Genomic DNA, 26,664 nt, shown 5'->3' on the forward strand with positions numbered 1-26,664 from the left:
TCTGATTCGTAAAGCCCTTTATTAATTACTTTAGCATTGACAGCATTTAGATCCACCACCGTTAACATCAACTGAAAATACCCCTGTACTGTATGTGTTTGTCTGCTTTAAATCCTGAAACAAGAATATATTTTTAATATGGTGTGTTCTTTATGAATCACACTGCACTGTACAGACACTGCAGGGCATCGGATTTCAGAGTTCTTTACAGTCCAGTTAACCAGTTGCGGGGCTTCACTGCGTGATCCTTCATGCTCCGGTCAGTCTCGGACAGTCCACACACCTCACTGCTATCTGGTAACAGAACGTGTACTGCTCCTGTACAGAGTGGAAATGTTTGTATTTTTAATTGATTACATTATCCAAATGCTACCGCTGTAAGCTAAGTGTCCTGTCTCCATGTGTATATTCCTGACAAGTGCAGAAATGTCATTTGCATTCAGTTTCCCGTGTTGGACCGCTCTCGGTAATATAAGGGGCGCTGGGAGACTCAATCTGCCGGGTGGCAGGCAGTGTATTAGTTAATAGTCATGTCTAAACGTCAGTGACTCGAAGCTCAAAACATAAAAGGTGCATTCTATGCTTTTATTATGCAGTGCAATGTGTTCTGTTTGACTTCACTGTGCCTAGATTTAACTTCGGTCCGGTTTGACTTTTGTTCCATGTAATTATGGTGCAAGCTGAGTTGGGCCAAGCTAGTTAGACTGTGAGATCCCTAAACTATATGCACAATAGTGTGCTTGATTAACAGAAGCCATGGATGGCTTATTCTTTGCTAAATCTGTTGTTTGCCAATGTTTTGAAAACTGTTTTGTCTTTGCATTGATTTGTGAAGATAAATAAAGTGTTTTTAAAATCCACCTCTTTTCTTTCCAACATAATAAGGAGATGTCATTAAATCCTTCCTGGAGAAATATAATTGAAAGAAAGAGACAAGCAAAACTATGAAGCTAACATGGCAGCCACAGTGATGTTCTCCTGCTCTGCTTTACCAGCATGATCAGGGGCTGTCTGCCTCTTTATATACTCCAGAGGGTACAGATGAATGCAGTCTGCGATTATGAGGAGGACACTCTGTACGTGTTTGCAATGAAAGTGAATCTCATACTTGGCCCACCTTTTCTTTCATAACCCCCTGAATCTGGGAAATAAACCTACAGCTGTGTTGCTGTTTCGCATTTGGTCTGTGATGACTCACACTCCGCTTACCATGTCTCTGATGAGCTCTGGACGGCTGCTGCGCAGTGTCTTCACCGCCTGCAACACGTCCACCTTTCCCTCCATTCTGATTTGTTCACGGATCTGACTGGCAGCGCAAAACAGCCCACTCCTGGAGGCCCCGTCCCTGCAGAGAAGCAGCAACGGTAAAGTTTATCATTATTATCAATATCAATAATAATAATAATAGTGGAGCCAGAGCTTCCCACTGCTCTGCTGCTCTTTGCTGACCTGCCAATCACCCAGCAAGGCTCTCTGTTTGAACTAGCTCTTATGAAAATGTCTGATGATCTTGTGCAGTAGGAAATGAAGCCTCCAACACACACCTCTGTGCTTCATCTCCAGTTGCTGCTCAGACTATGGCAGGGCTGCTTGAGACGCAATTGGACCCAATGGCATTCCGAATCTGTTCCGTGTATCACTGCCTGGAGTCGGTTTAATATCAACTTCCCTCGCCGATTCATAAAACTGTAAGGATGCACGATTCAAGGCAGTAACACAGTTCTGCACCGACTGCTTTGAATTTTTTGAGGATGCAACATTGAAAATGGATAATTGCAAAGCATACGACATGGTTTATTTAGATTTCCAGAAAGCTTTTGACAAAGTCCCGCATAAAAGATTAATTCTCAAACTGAACGCAGTAGGGATTCAAGGAAATGCATGCACATGGATTAGGGAGTGGTTAACATGAAGAAAACAGAAAGTACTGATTAGAGGAGAAACCTCAAAATGGAGTGAGGTAACCAGTGGAGTACCACAGGGATCAGTATTAAGTCCTCTGCTATTCCTAATCTACATTAATGATTTAGATTCTGGTATAGTAATTTGCTGACGACACAAAAATAGGAGGAGTGGCAGACACTGTTGCAGCAGCAAAGGTCATTCAAAATGATCTAGACAGCATTCAGAACTGGGTAGACACATGGCAAATTAAATTTAATAGAGAAAAGTAAAGTATTGCATGCAGGAAATAAAAATGTGCATTATAAATATCATATGGGAGATAGTGAAATTGAAGAAGGGAACTATGAAAAAGACCTAGGAGTTTATGTTGACTCAGAAATGTCTTCATCTAGACAATGTGGGGAAGCTATAAAAAAAGGCCAACAAGATGCTCAAATATATTGTGAGAAGTGTTGAATTTAAATCAAGGGAAGTAATGTTAAAACTTTACAATGCATTAGTAAGACCTCACCTAGAATAATGTGTTCAGTTCTGGCCACCTCGTTACAAAAAGGATATGTGCAAAGAGCAACCAGCAACCAGAATTATCCCGGGTTTAAAAGGCATGTCGTATGCAGACAGGCTAAAAGAATTGAATCTATTCAGTCTTGAAGAAAGAAGACTACGCGGCGATCTGATTCAAACATTCAAAATCCTAAAAGGTATAGACAATGTTGACCCAGGGGACTTCTTTGACCTGAAAAAAGAAACAAGGACCAGGGGCCACAAATGGAGATTAGATAAAGGGGCATTCAGAACAGAAAATAGGAGGCACTTTTTTACACAGAGAATTGTGAGGGTCTGGAACCAACTCAACAGTAATGCTGTTGAAGCTGACACCCTGGGATCCTTCAAGAAGCTGCTTGATGAGATTCTGGGATCAATAAGCTACTAACAACCAAACGAGCAAGATGGGCTGAATGGCCTCCTCTCGTTTGTAAGCTTTCTTATGTTCTTATGTTCTTAATTCCTTTTCCTTCAGATTGGTTTATCTGTGCAATACATTTGAAGTCACCATGGCAGTTACAGGCTTAAGATTGGTTTTGCTTTTGACTTACTGGCACATGACCAGTGTAGCCCCGCCATTGTTCCTCCTCTGCCAGTCTTCAGTGTCTCTTAACATGTGGATGACTGTGTCTCGGGACATGGGCAGAGGGTCTGTCACTGGCCAGTCGTCCAGCTGTAACATTTTTATATGTCGCGCATGGTGCATTCTCTAAAGGGAACAAACAAAAACAAGAAAGACAAATATTCAACATGGCTTGAAAAGTATTAGGAGGCAAAAATAACCATGCTCGTATTTGTTCATATAATAGATATGGAAAACAATATATAAACGTCAACTGAAATAAATAACACATATTCTGCTATGTAAGATGGTTTCTCTCAATGTGGTGGTGTACCAGGTCATTTTTTTTTTTTACTGTAACTATGGTACAAATTATACACTTGTTTTCCAGCTAATCCAGCTAATTCAAAAGTAAAGAATATTCGAATGTGAAAAACCAGTGTTTGTCCCAGCACTCATGATAACAGAGTCAGGATAAAAACCTGTTGTGGTCTCCAAGCGAGAATCTTAACCTCTGTACAAAAGGACCACATCCATGTGAACAAGCAGTTCTAAAGCCTATATCTCATTACCTTCTCTCACCAGCAGGGGTCAGCAATTCTGCAACACAACCATGCTCTAACTGTTACACAATTTAAAAACCTTTACATAGACCCAAGTAGCCCTCTCTTAACTGACAGGGCTGCTCAATCTCTCCTCCGGCTCAGTTCATATGGGCTCCAGGTCTCCACACTGTTGCTGTGACATTTATGATTTGTTTTTCTACAATGGTCTGTATACCACCCTATACAAATACACTATAGTATTGTAATGGCCTGGCATCACAGCCTTTTGGGTTGACTTGAAAGGCAAGGGCTGGACGTGAACCACTAACCTACGTGTCTATGCTGGTGTCAGTATTTTTAACTCATCAGGACGGGCATTATATTTAGAAATGCCCGTGGGTTCTGATACACTCCTCTTGTTCTTGCCCACTAGAAGCTTTGCAGATGGCACGAGGGCAGAGTTACCTGTTTGGTGTTACTGAGCATCAGCGTTCTTGATGTAAATCCAGCCTTCTGCTCCTCAGAAGAGATACTGATACAAAAAGGTCCGTGAGTGCAGTCTCCCAGCCTCGGCCAAAACAATGGGAAAGTCTGGTTTACGAAAGAGAGTGAAAAGCACAAATCACTAGACACTCAGATGTGCTCAGCACATTCTTTTCACAATCAGCCAAGGATCCTTTTTTGTTCACAGTGAAGCAGACCTCGAAGAAGCTTGACCGAAATGTCACGGCACAGTGGCGGAGAACAGCAGGGTACTCCCAGTAGACTGATTTGTTATTGGCAACCTGACTAATTAATTAAGTAGGAATAAGTATGGGCAACCTGGCTCTGTAATGGAACTCTTATACAAGTGTTACAACACATAGGACTTTGTTTTCTTTAAGTACAAGAGGTCACAGAAAAGACAGCAACAGTCAGGAAACTTCTCAAAGTAAAGGCAAAGTTTCCAACCGTCAAACAATATTATGAAACAGGCCTCTCTGACAGTACCTACAAAGGCTTGAATCATTATCTTATACAGAGAGTGCACCACAGACTGCTACCAGTAAAAGACTAAACCCAGCCCCAAAAACAGCACATTGCTCTCAAACTCCGAAAGCCCAATAATGCGGCTCTCTGACTGAAGGAAACCACCAAGTAAACCTCAGCTGCAGAATCTGCACGGGGAAGACATGGTGACAGCCTGAGATACCAGGACCGTGGTGAAAGAAGCAGAGACACCGAGACAGGGGGAAGCAGATCCCTGCCGTGTATCAAACAGGACTGTTCGGACAAACCTGTCTAAGACTCCTGGATTACAAATTTGTGGTGGAAGAATTAAAGAAGAGAACACTTGAAAATTTGAGAACAGCTTGCTACACCGAGTATTGAATTATTGACCCCTTTATTACACTGTAACAGGGGTCTCGCTACAGGTGATGATAGGAGACCTGATTTAATTCTCTGGAGGACGTAGATGCGTTTTCGCTGATGGATTGACAGGAGAAGTTTGGAACTGACACGCCCCACAGGCGTGCAGCAGTGTGGAGTAGTGGTTAGGGCTCTGGACTTGACCGGAGGGTTGTGGGTTCAATCCCCAGTGGGGGACACTGCTGTTGTACCCTTGAGCAAGGTACTTTACCTAGATTGCTCCAGTAAAAAAAAAAAACAACTGTATAAATGGGTAATTGTATGTAAAAAATAATGTGATATCTGTATAATGTGAAATAATGTATAATGTGATATGTTGTAACAATTGTAAGTCGCCCTGGATAAGGGCGCCTGCTAAGAAATAAATAATAAATAATAATAATAAATTTACATTCACAGGAATCCCACATGACGCTACCAGCAGTGGTAGCTCACGTGGGACATACGGCCAGTGTACAAAAGGCAAAATAAACGCTGTACAAAAAACTATCAAAATAAAGGTGCAGTGAAAACAACTTGCACTACTCTGCTAGCAAATGGAGGTCCTGCGTCCACACCTGCCTGCTGGGTGGGATCTACTATCCCGAAACTAACTCCCTGTCCCTTAGGCAGTTCACCCAACTCCAGCCTCAGCTACGTTTCCTGATCCCAGTCATTCAGCAGCGCAGACGGACCGATGCTTCGGCAGCAGCAGCACTCTGACCCCTATGGCTTACAGCAGCACTGATCTGTATACTCAGGACCCTTTCCCACTCGCAGCTGGTAAACACACACATGCTTCTCGTTCCCGCAACTAAACACAGCAGGCAGGCTGCTACACACAGAGCGTGAGGTTCCCCATTAAAACCAATCCCACTATTATTTATTTCTACAATCATAACACTCATATTTACAATAAACAATCACAGAAGCCCCCTCCTTATGTGCATGGCCTCAGCCCTGCTAGATACACATTAAGGTCCATAGTGTGTCCAAGGAACCAACCTGGAATGTCTTATGTTGTAAAATAGACATCTAAAAAGATAGATGAAATGTTATTCTCTGTCATGTAACACTTTAAATGCAATCAGGTGTCACACTGGTAGGAGTCCTGTAGGTGTTTATGGTATTTATACAGTATATATATTTTTAAGTCTTGCAAGCAAAGCATACACCTCTGTTCAAAAGCACTAGCTGAATTTTCTTACAACAGGACAAGGCCCAGGACACTGGGCCATAATTTCAAAGTATTTCCCCCATTCTTTAATTAATTCATGGTACAGCTGTTACAAGAGTGTGAGTGCTGAAGAGAACCCGAAATATATTACTTAGTTGCTTGGTTCTAGTTTTGTAAAATTAACAGGTATTTTACCTATTTTAAAAAAAAACAGGAGTTAGTAAAGACAGGAGTAAATGCTTTGAAAATATGGCCCATATCATTAAAGACTAACAATCAAACAAACCTCGTCTAGATCTTCATGTCTATTCATCATGATAACAGATGTGCAGTTGTAATCATAAACCAGAGCCCAGAAATCTGTGACGGTGTCCTTTAGAGGAAACTGTGTAATGATGAAGCTGTCTTTCTTTGTGAAGCCCTGTTGGAATACATGACACAAGAGCTAAACAATCTGACAAGCAACTGGAAACGACAGCTTGAGTACTGAGCACTCAGGTACTGTATGGTTGGCTTGATGGCACTGGAATAATATGAGAAGTCAATTGACTCAACTGTGATAAAAAAAGTCAGTTTGCTATTCTCTGAATACATAACATACAGCTTTTTATTATTCATATGTTTGAAGCGGTCAAAATGAAGGTTCTATTAAGAGGTTTTCATTGCACGTGATGAATTTTGGTGCTCATGAAAGGTGAGAGTGGTTGAGTCTCAATACCCACTGTCAGCTGCCCTAAATTGTGTGGCTAGTTTTTGTGACGTGGATGACTCAAAATCAGATCATCCAAACGAGTGAGATTTGTGATATTCCGTGAGGCTGCTAAAATTGATACTGAAAAGTTACTAAAATGAGTGAGACTGATGCTTCTCCAAAGAGCTAAGCTGAAACCTCTTATGTGATAATGCTCTGTTTACATGGGTGAATTCTCACGATATATGGCATACACTCACATCTGCAAAAACTGCATTGATGTAGCCTGGTGACCCATCATCATTGGTTAAGGACATCAGAGCAGGGCGAAAATGATCCGCTGGGGGGGAGGACGACACACCTTTTTATTAAGCAGTTCAAATATTTCAAGCAGAAACACAGATACATACTGAAATGCACTTTTCACTATGCTTAACCGTGATATCAAAATGAGAACGAGGAAGGATACAAAAACAAAGTGAAGTAATGCCAGGTAAGATTCTGTTACAACAGTCTGCACCCAGCAACCTTGTAATCCCTACCTGGTAAAATGTAGGGATCCCTGTTTTTTGAACGATTCGTGGGCTTTAAGGCTTCCTTGTGTGGTCTGACCCGGAAAACATCGGATAGTTTGTTCAAAGCCTGCAGGAAAACCAGAGGATGTCAGTGCAATCCTTGAATTGAGATATTTTATTGTAAGAAAGCAGTTCTAAAGTTTACCATAGTATAAGCACAGCAGAGTGTAATAAGGCACAGTGAAATCATGGTGAAGCATAAAACATTGTAAAGACCAGAGAATTATGGTAACACATATTTAAAAAACAAGCCATGGTAAACTAACCCTTATACATGTTTAGCATTGTAAAAGCATAGCCAAGTGTAAGAAAGCATAGTGGAAGTATGGTAAAGCACAGACAAGCACTGTAAAGCCAGAGAGGTATGGTAAATCATATTTAAAAAAACAAACCAGGGTAAACTATGGTAAAACATCTATCAATCTATAAAGATGAATACTAACGAGAAATAACAGTTTACTCTTATAAAAATGTAACGACACATGACTGGTGTGAAGCTTCATGTCAGGTTATAAAGTAATTCCGCTGTCTCTTATAAATGCATGCGCTACATGTTCTTATATCACTGTGGGTACAAATTTGATGACAGCGGTAACGCTAGGGAAAAAGTTTGTTAGCGTCTGATTACGGGGTCCTAAGTTGGCGAGAAACAGGCGCAGTCAGACATGTGAACTGATTTTGGTAACATCCTTTGCCCTGTCTTCACACCAGCATTAGTGCCACAGGTTGGCATGCAATATGGCCTTACCTGTAACTCCTTCTGGTAACCAGTGACGCGGGTCCTGGGATTCACCACCTGAAGCTCCCTGATTCGCCGATGAACCTGCTGAGCCGGGACCTCTGTGACATCACAGAGCAGCGCCTCCAGCAGCACGTCATAGACAAACAAGTACTGCTCCTGATTAGAGAGAGAGGGGAGAGACAGTGTGAGGGAGGGAGCGCAGGGTGCGGAGCAGAAAGACAAAAGGCAGAGGGGAAGCAAGGAGGGGAGAAGAGCCCAGAAATAGTTAAGGGAGAGAAAAAAAACAGCAGAGGTTAGAGAGACGGGATTAACTGTGATAAGAACAGGCAATGCATGACTTTGTAAAGCTTTAGTCTTCTCTTCATAGAATTTGGGCCTGTGGATGATCGAGGCTAACGCAAAAACACTTTTGCAGATATGAACAAGATTCCATAAACATAATTAATTATATTAATTATGTTTATATTACAGTCAGCACTCAGATATCCGTTACCCAGATACACGTCAGTCGCGTTTACCGCCCTTGTATTAAGAATAAAATCAATCCCCATTATATATATGTAACAATTGAATGCACTTATCTGTCACACGCGATTTCAGACTCTGTCACCAGTTTTCTGATACAAAGCCCATCTCTTCAATGTTACAATTTATCTGAATATCCACCACAGCCTGCATTTTTTTTTTTTTTTTATTCTCTCTAATGCCAAATCTTATATTGTGCAGTTACACAGCACTTCCTCCAGTTTCACCTGACGAAAATGCAGCCAAAACAAAGTGAACGAGACAAGCGAGGGTAACAGTTAGTCATTAAACAGTTTTAGATACTGTGATGTATTTTTGTTGCTTTTGTGCATTTTCATTTACAAGTGAACTGTGACATTAGGGCCTTATCGTGCACTATATTCTGCAATTTTCAATGCTGACTTTGGATACTGTTTTAATTCTGGAAACTTTTTGTTGTTTTTATTAATCTTTTGGTTTTGCTAAATTGCACTGCCTTTTACGTTTTACGCAGTTCTGTGCATGGGTAACATTTAGATTTCATTTTGCTGTTAGGTTGTTAATGAAAAATTTTACATACCGCTACCTACTGGATTTAAAAGTATGTACTGTATTACAGTTAACATGTCATTGCTTTAGTTTTGGCAAGTGATATTTTCAGAATCATATCGTTCTGAATTAAAATACTACTTCTGTTAAATATAGTACTGTACCAACAAAACTAATACAGTACATCTAAATGGAAGCCTACTTATTTTAAAACCCAGTCCTTTCAGATATGTATTTTTGATATTTTCCATTTTGCATGGAACACAAAAAAGATACAAGGGGTTAGAACAGGCCAAAGTGAAATAATCAGATATGCATCACACGCGTTTAACCTTCACTGAAGTCAACATTTTATAGGGTCGGATATGTGAGAACTGACTGTAGATGCGAGTCAAAAGTGCCACTGTAACAAATGAAAGAGTTAGAGCATAAACAATGAACACCAATTCAGGGCATAAAGAAATAAACACCAATTCAAGTCCATCTTAACAGTTGAGCTAATAGAGACAGCTGTCAGCTGAGCCAACAGATAGGCTGATATATTCAACACATCACAGCCATTTGTCAGAGGGAACCTGTCAGAAATGCAATAGAGAATGTATATTTCAGAGTGCCTTACTGTAGGTGGAGGAGAAGCTTTTCAGTAGAGCGACAGCAAGCCATTGCAATCTAACCTATGAGACAGGTAACCCACAGCAGCTGACCTCACCTCTGTCTGGACCATATTTTTCCTCTGCTTCCTCATGTTGTAAATGCACTGAAACACATCCACTCGTCCGACTGCCTCTGCCGCGTGCAGCAGCTGGTCTATCGCAATGAAAGCACCGGTGCGTCCAATCCCTGCACTTTAACACATGGCAAAGCATTACCGTGCTACACATGTCACATGGGCTTGATGATGAAGCACCACTGATGGATGGAGTCTGCTGCTTGACCCTGTGCAATCACCTTCAAACCTTCCACTGGATAAAGGGACGGTACCACTGTGATAAACTTTCAGATTCATTTACCACTCATAAACTTGTGTTTGATCACAGAGCTGCCAGTGTTCATTTTACACCTGACAGTTAAGAAATTACTTTGTACTTCTAGTAAGCAAGCCTTGAAGTGAACAGCTCTAAAATATATTACTGAAAGCATGATTTACATAAAGAGATATATACAAATCTACACTGATTTATTCTGCTTGGCTTGCATATTCCTGAACATTAACTTCTGGACTGTGATGAATTTGTTTTGCTGATTTGACATTTGTTTTAAGGAAGAACACAAATCTCAGATTTCAGATTTCAGATTTCCTGTTTCGTGTTTGTATTTCCTCTTTACTGCCAGTGCTTCCTATGTGCTATATATATAATATTTCAATCAGGGCAGGACAAATGCTTGTTTGATGTTAATCCAGGACAGAAAGAAGTATTATAAATCACATATCATAAATCAACCAATCACAGTGAAGTATTTGCAAACATTCCAGTGCATTTTATCCTGTGTACAGATGTCATTCTGTGCATAGCTAATTCCAATGTTCAGAAAGCAAAACAAAACAAAAGCACACACTGGTACCTTTAAGAAAATATTACTGACATATTTCAGAAATAAAAATACAAGAAATGAAATCGCTACAATCCGAACAAGGTAAAAGACATTGAATCCATTTAACGTTACTGGCGCCAAGTTTCTGCGGTTGAACTTTTGTTTTTAATAGAAATGTCTGAATTAGTAGTCACATCCACAGCCTAATTCCTCTATTCCATTCTATAACACACACAGAGTCAGGTTCATCTATTATTCAGAGCTAGTTAACCCAGCATATGGGGCTTTGTGATATTTTTGTATACAAAGCTTTGTATAAATGCAATAAAAATAATAAAAATAATAATAATAATAAAATAGACAACTATCAACTTTACTTAAAGTAACTGTAGCTAACAGAACAGTTCCATAAAATGTCACTGCCAGGCACATCTATTCATTTTATAGGTCTGAAATGTGCAGTTATGAAAGGAACATAGCAAACATTTCACCTGGATAGTGAAACTGTCCCCACCCCTTCACTGGCTTCTTTCCTATCAATAACCAATCAGCTGCTATTGTCTGACATGCTATTGTCACATGCTTTAACCAAGAAAACTCTGCTGAGATGACCCAGGGTGTACAAGTGCAAACAGATAACCCAAGAATAAGGCATATAAACTGAGAGCTTCCTTTAACCTAAAGTAGTGCCAGATCTCACGTTTCAAAATGAAAATACATGTGTGCTGTAACATTTGTTTCTTTCAAAACTGCACATCTGAGGCATTTGTAGCGAATGGAGGTGCAACAGAATGATTTTGTCAGCTACAATTACTTTGAATCTAGAGTAAGCAGTTAGTAAAGGATCATTGCACCCTTCCATATACAGATCTGCAATCCTGCTCGCTCCTCCTACCCCTCCCTACCCCAGACATCATTGTCTGGATTGAGAGCCAGGGATTATGGTAGCCATGGAATGTCATGCAAACCAACGTACAAAAAAAATAGCAACAAATAATTATGTTTAAGCAAAACTTATGCTGAATTTGAAAAAAAAAAGATTAAAAAAAACGGTAAGCAATCACTGCAGAATTTATTTTAAATCATTAAATAATGTGGGTACAAAAAGGTAGACATCTAAAATTAGATGTCGGGAAATTTAAACTATAGCTGTCTAATGGTAGCAGACTAATTGGCACATCTAAGGGGATTTCAGCTCCTTCTCCAGCCCTTGAAATAAAGAGACTGTGCTGGTGTTTAGTATGTGGCTGTCATCCTGTGAAAGATCTTAGTTTGCGTAAAGGCATTTACATTTGAAAGGGATTATTTTAAGACACTAATATTAACTTTCAAAATTGCTCATGCTGCAGCTCCCCACTCTCTGTCTGCTCTATTTTAATTATCTAAACCTTTATAATGGTGGATTTAAATACCACAACTCTAACTACTGGAGTCTGAATAAGATACCATATTACGATAATGCGTTAGTTATTTTTACTTCCACGAATGGCCTTTGCTTGATTTCAAAGATTTCACAATGAAAAGGACATCTGCTGTTGTGGAAGCCATGAGCTTGTTTTTTGTAAAGGTACAAGCATTCTTTTATAAAAATGTCCTGAACAGCAGACCATTCTCAGGAATTGTTTTTATTAGTCTGGATTGACTGTTCTCAGTGTGAATGCATGCATACCTGCAATGGACGATCATGGGCCCGGCAGAGAGCCAGCTGTTTGCTTGTCTGATCAGGCAGAGCAGGCTCAGTGGTTTCCTCGGAGTCCCGTGATCAGGCCAGGCACTGTAATGGAACTGCTTCACGGTTCTGTGTTGTGAGCCACTAACCTTGGAGAAGCAGGTTAATCAATACACAAACAAACAGGCAAACAACAGGTGTCGCATGTCACGGGCTGCTCAATACTCTCATTGATTACATTAGTCATGGTAATATCGGATGCCTGTCAGATCCTAAAGCTGCGGGCGTGTTGAAGCTGCTTTGCATTGGTGCACTCTCACGTTTCAACGATGGTGCAGGAGGGAGGGGAGCTCATGTGCACTGATCTAAATGTGCAAGACTTATCTGCTGGGGGAAAATGACTGAAATGCAGCTTAAAGAGATGGACCAACACGTGGGTAAATATGATGCGCCATTTTTGTACCCTGACAAACATGCTTCTCTTTAAAGAGGGGGGACACAGCCACCCTTGATTTCCAAGACAGAGTCACAAGCCCTTTTTCCATCCAGCTTTTTAACAAGCTAAAACTTGTGCGCACAAGCAAATTCGCCCCAAAAAACGGTTTGGAAAACGGCTTTATTCGACTTGCTACTCGCATGACAAGTTCGCTCGGCAGACATGGTTTTATTTTTTGCACACAGCGACATTGTATTTGACATGTGGATGGAAAACTGTAGCGAGCGTATTTCTGGTCCTAGCGCCCTTCCTCAGCCAATCAAGTGACGTCAAACTGTCTAATGCGCATGCTCTTGGCCCAAGTGATCATACAAAACTGCGTCAGAGAAAACAAACTGGCAGACATGGAGCGGAGTAGAAACCGTTACTTCTAAAATGATTAAATTAGCATGATGGTGCCGCTGCACTTACAGGAAACGACTGTGTAATGCTGCAATATTCTGTTTGTTTTTTGAACATCGGCATTACCTGTACAGCAGATATATTGTGTATCCCATTGTATTACATGGTTTAACTTTTCTAGTTTTTTTGTATTGCGATTTTATTTAAGACAATGTTAAAGAAAAAAACTTATTTATAACAAGCTAAGAACATGTAGAAGAAAGTTGCTTTTAGTAGTTATTTTATTTATGCTCTTCATTGTATTATTACTTGTACTGTGATTCTTGAAATGTGTTTTTGTTTACGACTGTAAGTCGCCCTGTATAAGGGTGTCTGCTAAGAAATAAATAATAATAATAATAATAATAATAATAATAATAATAATAATTGACATTTCTCATATATCTTTTTGTAACAGGTTTATACCGTGTTCAGGTGACACATCACAAGGGTCAGCACCTTTGCCTATCCCTATAACATTGCCTTGTTGTGACAACTAGAATCTTCCATAACGATGTAATGAAGGGTCAGCATGCTGTAATGTTAGCACAATGAATGGCCCTCCATTGTCACTGGATTCCAGCCCAGTTACCTTCCGCAGATCAAATGTCCGTGTGGTTATTTCAGTGCTCTGCTCTTCAGCTTGCAAGGACACAAAGACGTCTCCATAAGTCTGACAGTCCTCTGGCCAGTACTGCTCACATTTTTTCTGCCAAAAAGAAACAAGCTGTACAGCATTTATTTGCTGCTCTATGGAGGCACTAAAAGATATTGTTATTGCAAATTTCCATATCTCTAGCTACATATAAATTACAGAAAAAAGTACAGATATTGAGGGAGATAAATAGTTAATTAGATAATTAAACAGCCAATAAAACTATTGTAAACTTCTGCAAGACGGCAGTAATACTTAGTGATATCAGCTGCTGTAATTTTTTTAAATTACATTATTTCTTATCTGTGTTCTTTATCATTTCCCTTTTAATAATTCCACTTAGATCATTATTTAACATGCTATTGCAGCAAAAACGTCCCCTTTCAACCACTTTCTGACTTCTCTTGGGGCATGCAATTTTTGTAACATCTGAGATCCTCTATTTACTAACTCAAAGTCGCTACCATTGCAGATGGAGCTGAAATTATAGTTGCAACACCATAGTGGTAATTTCTAAAGCTGGTAAATGAAACTGAATGAATGCAATGCAATGAATGTACTGCAATATGAAATTAGTGAAAAATGGAGTGTGCACCTTGGTCTTTTCCACCAAGCTGGTGAGCATCACAATGACAAAGGAGTTATTCTCCCACACCATCCTCCAGAAGTCTGTGACCGTGCTGGGCAGAGGACCTGCGATCAGAGGACAATCAGAGGCAGTGCATCTGGGAGTAGGGGATCTGTGCTGTCTGAGAGCAGGGGTGCTGTGCTGTCTGGGAGCAGGAGGGCTGTGCTGTCTGGGAGCAGGGGAGCTGTGCTGTCTGAGAGCAGGGGAGCTGTGCTGTCTGAGAGCAGGGGAGCTGTGCTGTCTGAGAGCAGGGGAGCTGTGCTGTCTGAGAGCGGGGGAGCTGTGCTGTCTGGGAGCAGGGGGGCTGTGCTGTCTGGGAGCAGGGGGGCTGTGCTGTCTGAGAGCAGGGGATCTGTGCTGTCTGAGAGCAGGGGGGGCTGTGCTGTCTGGGAGCAGGGGGGCTGTGCTGTCTGGGAGCAGGGGGGCTGTGCTGTCTGGGAGCAGGGGGGCTGTGCTGTCTGGGAGCAGGGGGGCTGTGCTGTCTGGGAGCAGGGGGGCTGTGCTGTCTGGGAGCAGGGGGGGGGGGGTCTGACCTTTACTTAAGGGAAGGTCAACTGCAAGTTGATCATAACAGTGAAAAGAGGTCAAAGAGAAAGTGATTGTAATCTTCACGGTAACATTAATAGAGACCTGGCTTCTGTTCTGAGTGAGACTAACCCTAATCCCTAGTACTGGCATTTAAAAATGTGTTTAAAAGTATGAATCTGCATACGTCCGGGCAAAGCGACAGTGTGCACTGGACACAGCCCTCAATGACAGCATTTTCTCATAATAAGGAGGAATAAAATACTGTACCTTGTGTTGCTATGTAGCAGTTTGTTTTTTCATATCCCTACAAGATACAAGCATGGTTTGTTACAACATAATTTGAAGCAGTTACAAACCAATCTCATTTAATTTCTACCTGGTCCTGTTAAAAGGAGTGTTAACTAAGGTTTTAAAAATACATGTTCTTACTTCTTATTAGCACAAGCAGCATAATTAGAGCCCTGGTATCTGATCACTAACTGTGTGGTTAGGCAATTGCAATAAGACCATTCAGGTGAAACTGAGCTATAACCTAGGAAGTATGTCATACCAGCAAGCAGCAGCAACTTTGACGTCAATTGTGTTTGAAATAACTGTATAAAATACAACTAACCCTTATAAATGTTTAGCATTGTAAAACCATAGCAAAGTGCGATAAAGCACAGTGAAAGCATGGTAAAGCATAGGTAAGGACTGTAAAACCCAGACAGGTCAGGTAAGGCATATTAAAAAGCATGGAAAACCACAGTGAACTATGATAAATGCACAGTATGACCATGGGAAAACAGCAAAATTACTGTGCAAATTTACCATAGTAAACATTTATAAGGGAAGGAACCAAAATAGCTTAAACAGAAGATAAGGGGGGGGCAGCGACAATACTATGAATGCTAATGAGACAAGAAGATGGATTTTCAAACTCCTGATGGCTATTCCCCCTGTATGTGGACGATGGAGAAAGGGGAGGTGGGAGGAGAAAATAAATGATACGACACAGGAGGGAGTTTCAGGTAAAAATAAATAACATGTGTTTTGGATGTAAGATACTTTACTTCCTTTCTATACTTAGCAATATATTTATATGAACATTCGTAGTTTTATCTATGTAAAAAAACAACATAGCACATACATTGATAAAGCTTGCATTGATGTAATCAGAATCGGGGTCCTCATTGAAACATTTCAGCAAGACACGGGAGGCATCATCTGGAAAAGAAATCCTTAGTTTTAACTTTATCTTTATCTCCAGTATTTCCTTTTGTAGTTCCATTTCATGAGAGGTCGTTCTTTAATAAAACAATCTGTAACTAGGGCTGGGGTTGTCCCAACTGTTTCGGATGAGCTCCTGCAGCAGTACTATGAAGCTGCTGTGTGTTTCCTTTTCATTCTCACTGTTTGCTGCCCCCTGGTATGTAAACCTGCTAGTCTGAAAGAATGATTCTTTTTTTATGAAGAACAAGTGCTTTAGTTACTCACAAGGAATGGCATTGCAATAGCGATTCTTCTTTTTATTGGATGGCTGTTTTGCAGCACTGCATGCATAGGGAAACTGCTTTGGCAAACTCTAGAAGAAAACATGAAACGAAAAATAGAACACACAAGACAGAATTTCCTTTAACACACTGAATTCAATCGTTCATGCCAAGAATCACACCTCAGTGCTGAGAAGTACCACAATGCTCAAAAAGTGATGTTATTGCTGTATTATAAACATACTTAAAGCATGCTGGATTACTATTTGCCCTTTTGAGAACTGTGGTGTTGTAATACAGTTGTCTATTCCAAATCCCTGAGTCTGAACTTGAATCTACAATTAATCAACACAAATCAAAACGACTTCTACATTTTCTGTTATATGCAGTAAATACCATCAGAATTTTATGGCAAGCACTTTGCAATGCCTGGTATTAAAGTGATGAACATCTGTGTAGTAAAAATGGCTTTCATTGTGACTAACAGTGTTCCTCTTTGTCAGTTGCTATATCACGTGACCTACCAGATATTCCTTCCTCAGTCTGACTGGTTCATCCTCTTCTCTGTCCTCGCAGCTCCAGCCCAGCTTCTTCATACAGACTACATATTCCAGCAGCTGCTCCACAGAGACGTCTGTTTCAGAGTGGCACACAGGAGGGTCTGAAAGAAGATCAACACATCATCAACCTTCAAACACCTGACATTACACACAGAGTACTGACATCACACACAGAGTACTGACATTACACACAGAGTACTGACATCACACACAGAGTATTGACATTACACACAGAGTACTGACATCACACACAGAGTACTGACACAGAGTACTGACATCACACACAGAGTACTGGCACAGAGTAATGACATTACACACAGAGTAGTGACATTACACACAGAGTACTGACATTACACACAGAGTACTGACATCACACACAGAGTATTGACATTACACACAGAGTACTGACATTACACACAGAGTACTGACATAGAGTACTGACATTACACACAGAGTACTGACACAGAGTACTGACATCACACACGGAGGACTGACACAGAGTACTGACATTACACACAGAGTACTGACATTACACACAGAGTACTGACATTACACACAGAGTACTGACACAGAGTACTGACATCACACACAGAGTACTGGCACAGAGTAATGACATTACACACAGAGTACTGACATTACACAGAGAGTACTGACACAGAGTACTGACATTACACACAGAGTACTGACATCACACACGGAGTAGTGACATTACACACAGAGTACTGACACTGGAATTGTCAAAATTGTAGTATATCTTCTACTGTGTAGATCATCCTGTGCACTTTTTATAATGTTTAATAGTAGCTCACAAATACAACCTTCGGGGTTTATCATTTATAATAAGCGTCATGTGTAGAGTCTCTTATTATAACAGAAATAATTTCACTCAGCAAAACTGCATGAGAAAACAAAAAGAAGCACACAGCACACACATCATGAGCCTAGAAATATGCATGCCATTCTATATGCAATAGGAATCATTACAGCACATACTGGTACAAAGGCTTGTTTGAATTGGGTTTACCTGGGTGCTGTATCTGAGGCAGAGATATTCTTTCCATGTTGTCATGCTTTTTAAGGTCCTTAATGGGCTGCCTCCTGTGAACCAATAAGCACACAGAGAACAGGGGTGAGCACTTTTAGTATAGATAACAAAAATAATAAGTAACACTGTCTCTTTAACTACACTGTACAGTGTAATTGCATGTGTGAATATAGTGTAGTTCTGCTTTTTCATTTTGCAATGAAGCATGTTATTGTATTGTAACTACGCAACCATATGTGTAATTACTTCATTACTACAGCACAAGCAACAAGATAGATCTTTCAGTTAATAAGTGTCTAATTCAAATGTTATTACATATGAACAGACACAGCTTGCGCTATTAATTGCAAATGAAGTAAAGAATAATGCATACCTAACCCGAACATGAACATTTAAATAATCATGAATCAGCAGACACTTCACAATATTACACATACAGTATGTGTAAGTATGCTGAATGAACTACATGGGAAATCTGTTAGTCCAGACATAATTAGATTTGAATTAGTGACACTTATACAATAAATTAAATACAAGATACGGCTCTCCTATAAATACTTAATATTACAACTAAACAATAATAATGCACAATAATCTAACTATAGGGATTATGAGAAACATTATAATTACTTAATATACCATGACATAAAGACCATGACACGTTTTATGTTATAAACAGTTATTACTTGCTAGTAATCATCAACATTATTAACTACACATATTAGATGCTTCAGAATGGGTGATTAAACTCAAGTACTGTTGTAGTTTTTGTTTTCCTTACCTTGAATAACAGTGTTTCAGTAAAACAGCTAACAGAACAAAACAGATCACAATAAACAGAAGACAAACAGTGATGGCAGCAAGATGCGTGGTAGCCTTGTCTGAGATATCTTCTTCATCTGAAGGCACTGGGGGAAAAAAACAACAAGGGACACAATTCAACTGACTTGATTTAATATCAGGAATCAGTATTAGGGTTAGGGTTGGGAAACAAGGGTGAATGAGGAGCAGCACTTACTGGCATTTAATTTGATTTGATCAATGACATTAATTTACCATACTTCTACCTATTGTACAACCCCTTAACTAACTGCGCTAGGGCTAATATACTGCACAGCTGATCATGTGACCTTGATAATGTGGTCCATTTGACAACAGTTTTATTTTGTTATACTTACCATAGAAAGGATTGTATTCTGAACAGGAGAACTTGGTATCCTTGAAGAAAGAAAACAGGAACAAAATTAATCCCACACCTTGCTTTAGGCTAAGCCTATCCGTGTTATTGCAGGGATGCATGGCTTTGAGGTTAGGTCTGACTTGGACGCCTGCGTTCAGTGAGTTTCTGGTCGACTGATTGACAAAAATCAACAAAACACCTGAAATGCTGATCATCAGGGGCCGTATTCACAAAGCTGACTTAAGTCTAAGACCAAAAAAAAGGCTTAAGTCCGTTTTGCAGACTATGTTATGAACGAGTTTCAAGTCTGAAAGCGACTTTCTGGGGTTCTTAACTTAGACCATGTTTCTGTCCTCGTGCGACGAATCTTCATCTATGGACGCAGCAGTACCCTGTGTGAGCTCCCTGCGAGAGCTACTCTATGTGAGCCTTCGTTCTGCAGCGATATACTCTTGGCTGTTGCGCATTTTTGTGCAGTTGTACTGTGTGTCCTTTCATTTATGGTCCTGTTTATTTTTATTGAAGACAATGCTCTTGTGCTGTACTAGCTTGCGGCATAAAACAATTTGGTAGATTTTCTTTTTAATTGTACAGTCTTGTACTGCGAACACTTTTGTATGTTTTTATAGTTAATAATTTGTACTGTTTTGTTTTAAAGAAAATGCTCTAAAATTGACAATTTCATTTATTTAAATAAGTTCAAGTGATTGTTAAGATAGTAATGTACCGTTTTTTTTAACTGCAACAAAGGTGGAATTGCATTGCTTCTGTAGGCTGAGGGAGAAAGGACTGTATTTGAAAGATTTGTTAGCGTTTCAATTGACTGTCTCCCAAACCAGTATCGACTTCTCAGTTCAGTCTCGGTAAAAACTTCCAAAGCGTTTTCCCCGTCTACAGAAACATACATAAGGCAATTTTCCACATCTGGGTGATCTTCAGATAAATTGTGCAGTATCATCTGTCCACCCATGTTAGTTAAAAATAGCTGTGGTCAATAGCAAATTAGGACTCAAGACTCCATCAGGGCAGTCTTAAAGTTAAGACCATACTTAAGACTCCTTGTGAATAAGACTTAAGTCCAAACTGATGACTTATGACCAGTCTTAGACTTAAGTCAGCTTTGTGAATACGGCCCCTGGTGTCTAATGGCTGCCAAGAGTAACTAAGCATTGTGAATGACCTTTGTCAGAATCTTTTTTGTACTGTTGTGTAATCTAGAAAGAAGAACTAGCAACCAACAATGTCAGAAAGCAAGTGAAAGTAGGTGTGGTCACATCAAAAGTGTTTTTTACACTACTTTATGTCCCCGTCTGTTCCAGTTCCTAAACATACCTCATCATAATCATGACAGAAGAAACAATGGTGCTGCCTCACAAACACACTGTATTGACATGACATCACAGTCCATTGAATGGAATGGAGAGGCAAGTGCTGGACGCAAACTGATATCCTCACGATTCACAGATGCCATTCAACTAAAACGCAAGCTCTCGAGCCCAGGGGTATGTTCAGTACGTGCCTTAAGCTGCTGTCAGTATTATGAGACACTAGGAGATCCATTACAGTACCTGCTTCCAGCGGCTTACAACCCTGAGGATGACAGAGTAGTTCTTCCCTGGTCGCAGGGGAGCATTGAAATACGGGCCGTGCTCCTCTCCGTCTCCTACTGTAAACTCAGACCGCTCAGTCAGGTTTGCTGCCTGGATCTCTGCAGTGATATACAGGACAGCTCTTGCTTCTGTGCGGTTGAGCGCGGGTAGCTCCGAGTCCTGGCAGACATCTGATACACTTCGATTACTGGTCAGAGTCGCCCCCAAATCCTGCATGATAAGCTGGTAGCAACTGTGTTCATGAAAGAAGAGCATTAGTGAAAGCCTCTGTTACTTTTTATATATTTGGATCACTTTTTATGGACCTTCTGCAAGCTTATGGATGTTATTAGGTGCTGTACAGAAGCTGAAAGTAAATTAAGGAGACGACCGTACCATACATGCTATAACAAAATAGATCGTTAACAAATGGTTTTAGCAGAACATGGTTTGATGATCCTTATAATCCATGTGCCGTGGAGTTTGTAAAAAACTACAGGAGTGTATACAAAACTGCAGGAGTGTATACAAAACTACAGGAGTGTATACAAAACTGCAGGAGTGTATACAAAACTGCAGGAGTGTATACAAAACTACAGGAGTGTATACAAAACTACAGGGGTTTATACAAAACTACAGGGGTTTATACAAAACTACAGGGGTTTATACAAAACTACAGGAGTGTATACAAAACTGCAGGAGTGTATACAAAACTACAGGAGTGTATACAAAACTACAGGAGTGTATACAAAACTACAGGAGTGTATACAAAACTGCAGGAGTGTATACAAAACTGCAGGAGTGTATACAAAACTGCAGGAGTGTATACAAAACTACAGGAGTGTATACAAAACTGCAGGAGTGTATACAAAACTACAGGAGTGTATACAAAACTACAGGAGTGTATACAAAACTACAGGAGTGTATACAAAACTGCAGGAGTGTATACAAAACTGCAGGAGTGTATACAAAACTGCAGGAGTGTATACAAAACTACAGGGGTTTATCCAGGAATACGTTTCCCCAGTCCTGTAAAAACTGAAATGTCCCTTTACCTGGCAACCCACGCTTTCCAATTACCTGGGTAACCTACAATGTCCCGAAACTAGAGAAGCCTGAGTGATTAAAATGTATATTTGTATTTAGGCACAGGGATTGATTCAATCTCAACACAGTCTGCACGTGAACTACTTTGTGCCCTCCCCGTGCCCAGATACTAATACACATTTTAAAATCACTTGTGTTACATAACCCATATTATACCCCATGCACCAATACATACACACGAACAATAACACACCACATAAAACAGTGCACTGTTTTTTTGTATTCAGCCGATGAAGGACTTGTAGTCCGAAACGCCCTGATAATTGATTTGTAATCAATTATTCTACCTTTTTAAGTACCTGAAATATCCTTTTCTTTTTTCTTATTGATCATTTTGGTACACAGTAGTTTTCCTTTTTCTCAAATATATATATATAGATTTAATCCATCCCTAAATGGCTTCAGTGGAGCCATAAAATCATCATTTGATGGCATTGTTCGGATTATAGAAATAGATTGACTATAATAAGAACATTTACATCTTGTTTTTCTTATCGGCCAGCAGGGATATTTCTGTTCCCCAGTGTTTTCAGGACGAGAATGACGTCTCAGTGGATATATATGCTTGAAAACCGCCATTTCAGTATCATTATCAACCAATTTCCATAATGATCTGTTATTATTTTCAGAATCATCCATCCCAATTTTAATCACATTGTGATACATAAATGATATTTTTTGTGAGCTTGTGAGTAGCAAAGGTAGAATGACATTAAACACACAACATCTGTATAAGACTCGAAATGCTAACAAAACCAAAATGCAGACACCTGGCAAAAAACCAAAAAACCAAACATGAATTCATTGGTTTACCTGCATGCAAATATTTAGATAGATATTGCTACCTCGTTTTCTTTGTTCAGAAAACAGAGAAATATAATCTCCTGAGTTATCAACGTGACCGAAAGAAAACAATGTATATTTACCTGATTGGTCCATTTATGTCAGAGACGGGGGTCATGGAAACACAGGCGGTTCCACTAGAGATATTAAACACAGTGAGGCCAGCGAGGTCTGGAAGGACGGGCTCTGGAGAGAGAATCAGAGAGAGCCTGCAGGTATTACTGCCTCTGTGGCTCTGTTAGCAATGAGTGCAGTGGAGTGAAACTCTTCTAATGGTATACCACAAGCAAGAAACCACTCAATAGATGAACTGCTGCCTATAACTAATCTGTTCTTTTGCTGGTGTTATACTGGAATTTATAACTTGGTCAGGTGGGCATTGAAGTGTTACATTATCTGAGGGCTTTTCCAAATGCAATGTGTCCGAACTGTTTCATTTATGAAACACTTACTTATTGGTAGAGGTGTGCAGGATTTGGATTTGGAGGAGTTACTTTTAAAAAGTACTCCGTTACAGTTACAAGTTACTTCAAAAAAGTTGTAACTAATTACAGTTACAAATAGTTACTTCTCAGGCACAGCTTACATTTTACAGAGATATTTGTTTTTCGGTTTGGTCAGGCTGCTGCTTCAAATGGTCCAGCCTATCAAACTCACTTGTTCACTCCGTTGATGCCAGATGTTATAAAAAGTAAATCTGTGTTACATGTAAGGTTTGACTTTGACTGCTGAAGTGCTTCCTGGTTTTTTCACATAGAAAGTAATGCATTACCACATTTCATTATTTGTCTGAAAACCATTGAAGTTACTGAAAAATGTAATCCGATTACAGTAATGAGTTACATGGAATGCGTTACTCCGCAACACTGGGAAACCGGAATGGCCAGTCCACAAAAGGATGGGTTATTTTATACAGTGCCTGTTTCTGGCTCTGTCTGCTTTCTACGTGACCATGCCCAGTTGCTCCGCCCGTTTCTCAGTCTGCTTCTGAATCCTGCACATCCTAATAAATAGCAAATGAAAGAGGTTTTTTTTACCTGTTATCTTTGTTTCAAACTCACTCCGGGAGACATGCCCTGCGCCAGCCTCCGTATAGCCTCGGATCTCCAGAGAATAGTTAGTGCAGCTCTTCAATCCTGGGAGGGTGCAGCTCGTCTCTGAAGAGTTCAGGATAAGAGAACTTGCTTCTTGAAATGTTTCGTTATAGTCTCGTTTCCCGGTGTAGTTGAGCTACAGTACAAAACAAAGCACTTTTCATTTTTTACCTTAAAATGGCTCACAGGTGCTAAAGATGTTCAATGTTCAAGACAGATAACAGTGTTACCGTATACAGCGCTCCCCTTTATAACGATGTAGTCGGGAGCCATAGTTAAGAGACCGTGCTGTTTGTGGTCCGTCTTATAATGAGAATACTAGTGTTAGTGTAATGGCATTATAGGGCAAATGGGAGCCACGACCGTACTGCCTTATAACCTGTTCCGCAGTATATAGGGCCGTCTTATAAAGGGGGAGCACTGTGTGAAACAGTTGTTGAAAGTTTAGCTTTGCTTTGTAAATATATTGGTATCCCTGAATCAAATCGTCCCATTCTCACATACATAACAAAATATTTTAATGAGACATATATCTTAATCGTAGTATTATGCATTTACTTCCAATTCTCTGTCGGCATATTCAATAGTTATACAAATTATAATAGCTATTGTAATTATGATAACTACTATTCAGTAGATGACACAGTATATCTATGCTAGCAGGTCTTCAGCACAAGTATTACCTCATAATATAGAATTCTTCCATTACACTCGGATAGTGGTTTCCATTGTATTCGTCCTGCGCTGGTATCGGGAAGGCTCTTAATCTCTGGTTTATCTGGGACTATGGGAACAAAACACATGGAAAGGAATCGGTCCACTCACACGCACTTATGGATTTTCCAGTGTGTCAGATATACTGTACTGGCTACAGCAGAGGATGTAGCCCCTACTTTAACAAAATTGGGGGTTAGGCAGTCAAATCAGCCATTTAATTTGTACTTGAACCCTGTAGTGTAGCTCTCAATGATCATGGACTTATGAACAATGTAAGAGACGTTTAAGACAGACAATGATCTTGACAAACACTTTGTTTGATTTTGCATGCTTTAAACAATTACAACTCACCTGGGAACTTCTTTTTTTTAATGTATTGTTTGAGAACTGTTTCTGCTTCATCATAAAGGAATAGTTTTATTCAGCTTTGCAGCTTCTGTAAATGTCATGTATACTATGAGATTGGGGAATCGTGTTATCTGAGCTAATCCGATGTCAGGACCTGGGTTAGCCCTTTTTCCAATCTGGTTTCTCAGTCATATAAATTGATTACTGGACCCAAAACAAAAGGCAGAGCACTGCAGCTGTCAATATGCTGCCCCCTGTGCTGTACTGCACAGGTCATCCTATTGAGAGCTAAACACTGAGAACGACAAATCAAGCTCCAAATTCTTAGTCTGTGCTTTTAATAAGACATGTCGAAACAGCCTGGCTCAAAAATATATCACCAATCTCCATATTAAACACTGCAACAGCCAAACACCAAAATATAGGGAAAGCAATGCGCATGCACACACCTACAGAAACCCAATAGCTGGAAAGATTACAGAGAAAGCAGATTCCTGGAAGTGAATTGAAGCGATGCAAACATGTTTAATGTAATGGCAACTGAGTTGTCTATTCTTGCTAACCTGTCTGAGTTGTGTTCACATAGAAGGTCTGCTCTGGTAGAGCCACTTTCTTTGTGAAGAGCTGGCTCTTGCTTTTATAAGCGTTCACAGTGAAGACGAGTGCATAGCGGGAGAACGGCTGGAGGGAGGTGCAGTTTGTCTTCCCGTTGTGAGAGACAGAGGCATTTTTTCGCTGGTCACAGTCCCCTCCGAACGAGCTGTTCAGTTGACAAGCCATCGTCATATTTAGAAAAAGTTCAGGGTGCGAAATCTCTGTGTGGTTCCAGACCACACTGATACTTTCCGAAGAGCTCTCCATCCAACTCACTGTTACTTTTGGAATTCCTGTGAAAAGGTCAACAATTTTCAGCAGTAGGAGGTTATACAGTACATTACAGAATCTTCAAGCTCTGCATAGTTACCTTTCTTTGTTGCACTTCTCTTTTAGTTTAACTCTTAATCGTTAGTTAATATATACTGTAGGAGATGACATTCTGCATACAGTATTAATTATGTATTTGATTATAAGTTTCTTTACTTCTATGTTATTTTCATATTATTTTGATATAGCTTAAAGCATGTGTAACTAGCTAAGCAAGACATTTCCAGTCTCTCATATCTTGGCGTCTGGGCAGAGCACCAAAGTTAGCAGGTGTCTAATCAAGATGTGTTGACACAGTGTGAAAACAGAACACCACAAACAAAGAACAGATTAGGTTAAGACAGTCTGTAAAATGCATAAATGTGACGCACTATAGATTGTGATAGATTTGGGCGAGTTTCCCCCCCTTACCAGGAGATGTGTTGAAGGTGTGTGATAGTAGGGTGGATCCACACTAATTGGAGGAAATGGGGGTCGAAATGCTAATATTTAATGTAATGTTTTAGTTTGAAATGTATTACTGTAGTAACCTATTTGTAAATGAATAAAAGCTAAAATTGTTCAGCAAACATCAGACCCCAAATGTATCAACTCCAAATTGATCATATCATTGAAATGGGGCTGACTTTAGTTAAAGGGACTTTTAAAGATGTTTGTTTTATCAAAGGACACCAGGTTTTATTTTTATTAGACCTTTTTTAATAGTTTCC

The 26,664-nt window shown here is 40.0% G+C and overlaps 1 protein-coding gene across 1 annotated transcript in view; it reads right to left on the bottom strand.

The window, feature by feature from the left end:
* LOC117404134 (receptor-type tyrosine-protein phosphatase alpha-like) overlaps positions 1-26,664 on the bottom strand; it is a 27,666-nt gene continuing 1,002 nt past the window's right edge. Inside the window, exons 3-26 of the mRNA XM_058986244.1 lie at positions 25,594-25,917; positions 24,649-24,749; positions 23,909-24,101; positions 22,955-23,057; positions 20,901-21,174; positions 19,331-19,370; positions 18,934-19,060; positions 18,132-18,205; positions 17,072-17,208; positions 16,552-16,639; positions 16,205-16,281; positions 15,343-15,379; positions 14,515-14,612; positions 13,857-13,973; positions 12,388-12,536; positions 9,895-10,030; positions 8,139-8,288; positions 7,358-7,457; positions 7,076-7,155; positions 6,411-6,545; positions 4,024-4,149; positions 3,003-3,160; positions 1,210-1,345; positions 1-318 (exon numbers count right to left, since the gene is read on the bottom strand). Of these exons, the coding sequence (XP_058842227.1) occupies positions 250-318; positions 1,210-1,345; positions 3,003-3,160; positions 4,024-4,149; positions 6,411-6,545; positions 7,076-7,155; positions 7,358-7,457; positions 8,139-8,288; positions 9,895-10,030; positions 12,388-12,536; positions 13,857-13,973; positions 14,515-14,612; positions 15,343-15,379; positions 16,205-16,281; positions 16,552-16,639; positions 17,072-17,208; positions 18,132-18,205; positions 18,934-19,060; positions 19,331-19,370; positions 20,901-21,174; positions 22,955-23,057; positions 23,909-24,101; positions 24,649-24,749; positions 25,594-25,917 (3,029 nt within the window). The 3' untranslated portion in view covers positions 1-249. The remainder of the gene's footprint in view (positions 319-1,209; positions 1,346-3,002; positions 3,161-4,023; positions 4,150-6,410; positions 6,546-7,075; positions 7,156-7,357; positions 7,458-8,138; positions 8,289-9,894; positions 10,031-12,387; positions 12,537-13,856; positions 13,974-14,514; positions 14,613-15,342; positions 15,380-16,204; positions 16,282-16,551; positions 16,640-17,071; positions 17,209-18,131; positions 18,206-18,933; positions 19,061-19,330; positions 19,371-20,900; positions 21,175-22,954; positions 23,058-23,908; positions 24,102-24,648; positions 24,750-25,593; positions 25,918-26,664) is intronic.

Source organism: Acipenser ruthenus, chromosome 2 (assembly GCF_902713425.1).
Source record: "Acipenser ruthenus chromosome 2, fAciRut3.2 maternal haplotype, whole genome shotgun sequence".
Taxonomy (NCBI): Eukaryota; Metazoa; Chordata; class Actinopteri; order Acipenseriformes; family Acipenseridae; genus Acipenser; species Acipenser ruthenus.